Here is a 3,590-nt window from a genome sequence, read left to right on the forward strand (position 1 = left end):
CCAAGGCTCCAAGGTCTTTATGCGCCGGCCAATGGCTGCCATCCTGCTGCCACCGCCACCGCTGCCGCTGCCCTTGACTTTTCTCAGGGTTGCCAGACTCCCGATGAGTTCTCCGTGGCAGACACCCTTGTCGCTGGGCACAGACTGAAGGAAGCCTCTGGGCTCCAACCGCTGCAGCAGCTGCGGCTCTGAGGTCTTTTTGCGCTGGCTAATGGCTGCCGCAGGTCTGGACGCCTCTGTCCTTACTCGTGTCCCTGAGACCCCAAGGACCTCTAGCTGTCTGGTTCGTCACTATCTCTGGTCTCTTATTTTCATAAATGCTGGGGAATTGTTGGGAATTGATTGCGCTGTTCTTCTGTAAATCTGCCAGGATTTTCCCCCAAGTGTAGGAGAACTGCAGTCGCTCCGTCCTACTCCGCCGCCATTTTCTCCCATTACCTAGGCTCAGAATTTTCATTCCCCAGAAGAATCAGAGGACATCACTATCTGCATAGATATGGAGAAATAATAAAAATAAATTTAAAAAAATAAAAAAAGGGGAAAAGATGTGGAGAAATAGTTAACAGTGGCGATAAACAGGACATGAAAACTTCATACTGGTGTGACTTTTCACTAAATGGAATTAGAATAATATGCACCAAGAAACTTCTAAAATTCATACTGACAGTTTTTTTGTAAGAAAATTTCAAGCACCAGCATTTCCAGTCTTGCTTGTATAAGAAACGGCCTTGACTATGGGTACGGGTGGCACAGATCACTAAACTACAGAAAACTGGCTAGCACCAAACATTTCCAGGAAGCTAACATTAAAGGTCCATGTTTGGTCTAACAGGTCACTGCCTGCACATCCACAGTCTCTCATGATCTCTTAATTCTCCTTATCCCTCTCCCTCTTTATAAAATCCCTTCCCTGCACTGAAATTTTATGATAGACTCTGAGAAGAGTCCCTATTCTTCCAGCTTGCCAGCCTCTGAATAATACCTCTCTCCTTTACATCAACACCTGCACCTTGATTATTACCTTTTGAAGTGACAGACACCTGCACCTGCATTTGGTTACACCAGAATGATTCCTTGTGGTGAAGGCCCTCTTTTAGGTTGACACAAGACAAACTCTTGCTGGGCCTTCACACTGTGGAAAGATGAGCCAGCTCTCTGAGCTCATTGAGAAAAACACCAATCCACTTCCTGGGGCACTCTCATGACCTAAGCATCTCCCCAAACCTCACCTCCTTTTTTAAAAAAAGGATTTTATTTATTTATCTTTAGAGGGTAAGGGAAGGAGAGAGGGGGAGAAATATGAATGTATGGTTGCCTCTCATGTGTCCCCTGCTGGGAACTGGCCTGCAACTCAGGCATGTGCCCCGACTGGGAATCGAACTGCAAATGTGTAGTTTGCAGCCCCACTCTCAATCCACTGAGCTACACCAGCCAGGGCTCCCCAAGCCTCACCTCTTAATACTATCATCTTTGAGGGTCAGGATTTCAACATGTAAATTTAGATTGCTTTCATTCCACAGCATTGCTGTAGATCCTCTGGAGAAATAGTGGTCCTGCCACTACCTTGATCTTAGCCCAGTGAAGGGATTTCATGTACCAACCTCCAGACTGCATAGATTGCAAGTCAAATGTAGAGTAATTAATTCAGTTGCTGTAGGAACATAGTACAGGCTGAATGAAGATTTCACATTGTCAAGGGTGTCCCTCCCCTGATATCTGACTTTTATGACATATGTCATCACTGCTTAAAAACAGGGATGCTCACAGGGTTGTGATCTCAGGTGAGGAGTTTCCTTTAGACCTAATCCTGAGGGAGAACTGGAAGAACGCTGTGTTGGTGTAGACTGTGCTGGAACCTGGAACATTTGTCAACCCTCAAATTTACTTCCAAAATGTCATCTCTGTGGTGCTTGGCCACAGTCAAGGATGTAAAAAATTTTCCTTGGTTTCCATGCACTTACATTTCCCCAAGTACAATTCTATTTATCAGAAATAAGGGAATATCATAGACTGTGCTAGGCACCACTACAGCCTAAATCCCCAAACCTGACCCCAACCGGTATTTCCTGATAGTGTCTTGATGAATAACTTTCATTTAGAGGAGGAGGAGGAGGTTCTGAAGTGCCCCTGAACAATCACACTCAATGATAGGGTCCCTCTTGGGAGCATATTCCCCTGTCTTCCTCACAGTGTGTCTGGTGTCTTGAAACTTCTCTGAGTTTCTGATGTGCCCCTGGTAGCATCAACCCTGCTGTCAAGTTCTTGACTGTGTATGAGGAAGTCAGGAAGCCCATCGCCCCGTCCTCTTTTCAGACCATCCCAGCTGTCTCATCCTTCAAGGTTTTTGACACACCCAGGAAGTTGGTTGTCACACTGTGTCTTGCACAGTAATACACAGCTGTGTCCTCAGACTTCAGGCCATTGATCTGCAGATAGGCAGTGCTGACAGAGGTGTCCATGGAGAATACAAAGCGTTCTGAGAATCCCTGAGTGTATGTGGGTTTCCCAGTGTTTGTGTTGATCCAGCCCATATATTGCAGAGCACCTGCTGGGGCCTGTCGTACCCAGTTCATACCATAGCTAGTGAAGGTATATCCAGAAGCCTTGCAGGAGACCTTCAATGAGGCCCCAGGCTTCCTCACTTCAGCCCCAGACTGCACCAGCTGTACCTGGGAGTGGACACCTGTGGAGAGGAGACATCCGTGAGTGGATATTTTCACTGATCGTCCCTGTTTCCCTCCTCAACCCAGGGACTTAGAAACCCCTTGCCTGTAGCCACAGCCATCAGGAAGAGGACTCTCCAGCTCCAGTCCATGGTGAGGGGTTGTGCTGTCAGGACTTCTGTAGGAGAGGTTGTGCTGTAGGTGATGCTCTAAGGGCCCAGATAGACCCATATTTAGCATAGTCTACCTTTTCTCATTTGCATATCCTTGAGGCAGTTAAACAATATTTGCATATGTCTCCACCTTAGAGAAGATAGAGGACACAGGGACCACATTCAAAGGGAATCAGACGGATTATGTGTCCCCTACCCAGTCCCTGATCTCTGTGCTGACATATCTCCTCCCACTAAGAAACAGTCCCACATAGGACATGCTCCTCATTGTGAACCACTTTTTGGTTACACACAGACCACTTGGACCAGTTCTGGCCTTAATACATTAATGTCTTACTGCTGAATCAGTGTGGATCTCCAAAATGCTGCATTAGTGTGTTAAAAAGCCACCCCTGTTTTCTGTCTTACAATTCATGTATAAAGAAGCCTTAGAAATACCCTCAGTTACTGTAGTTCTCATATATTATTGAGTTTGGTAAACGCTGATAGAATAGCACATTTACAGTTACCATAACCACCTCGTATTTTAGATGTTTTCATGGAAAGAATAAGATGAGGCCCACACAGGAAATACTTCCAGCTCTCTTTGTACCTGCTCCTGGGGCAGCAGCTCTGAGCTCATGGGCACTATGCACCCCCTACTGCACAGCCTGTTCTTTGGGGAGGGTCATGTCTTGGGTCACAAGGCATGGACCTCTCAAAGTCTTCAGTCCAGAATGAAGCCTGTGACCTGACTTCAGGATGTTCTCTTAAG

General features: G+C 46.4%; 1 gene segment (V, D, J or C); it reads right to left on the reverse strand.

Annotated features, from left to right (window-relative positions):
* Positions 1-2,309: 2,309 nt before the first annotated feature.
* LOC118998075 (immunoglobulin heavy variable 7-4-1-like) lies at positions 2,310-2,881 on the reverse strand. The segment is given in 2 exon segments: positions 2,310-2,683; positions 2,770-2,881. Coding segments are annotated over 2 exon segments (420 nt in total).
* Between the last annotated feature and the right edge of the window lie 709 nt (positions 2,882-3,590).

The sequence above is a fragment of the Sturnira hondurensis genome, unplaced genomic scaffold, assembly GCF_014824575.4.
Source record: "Sturnira hondurensis isolate 20B ecotype Veracruz unplaced genomic scaffold, ASM1482457v3 Scaffold0013793, whole genome shotgun sequence".
Taxonomy (NCBI): Eukaryota; Metazoa; Chordata; class Mammalia; order Chiroptera; family Phyllostomidae; genus Sturnira; species Sturnira hondurensis.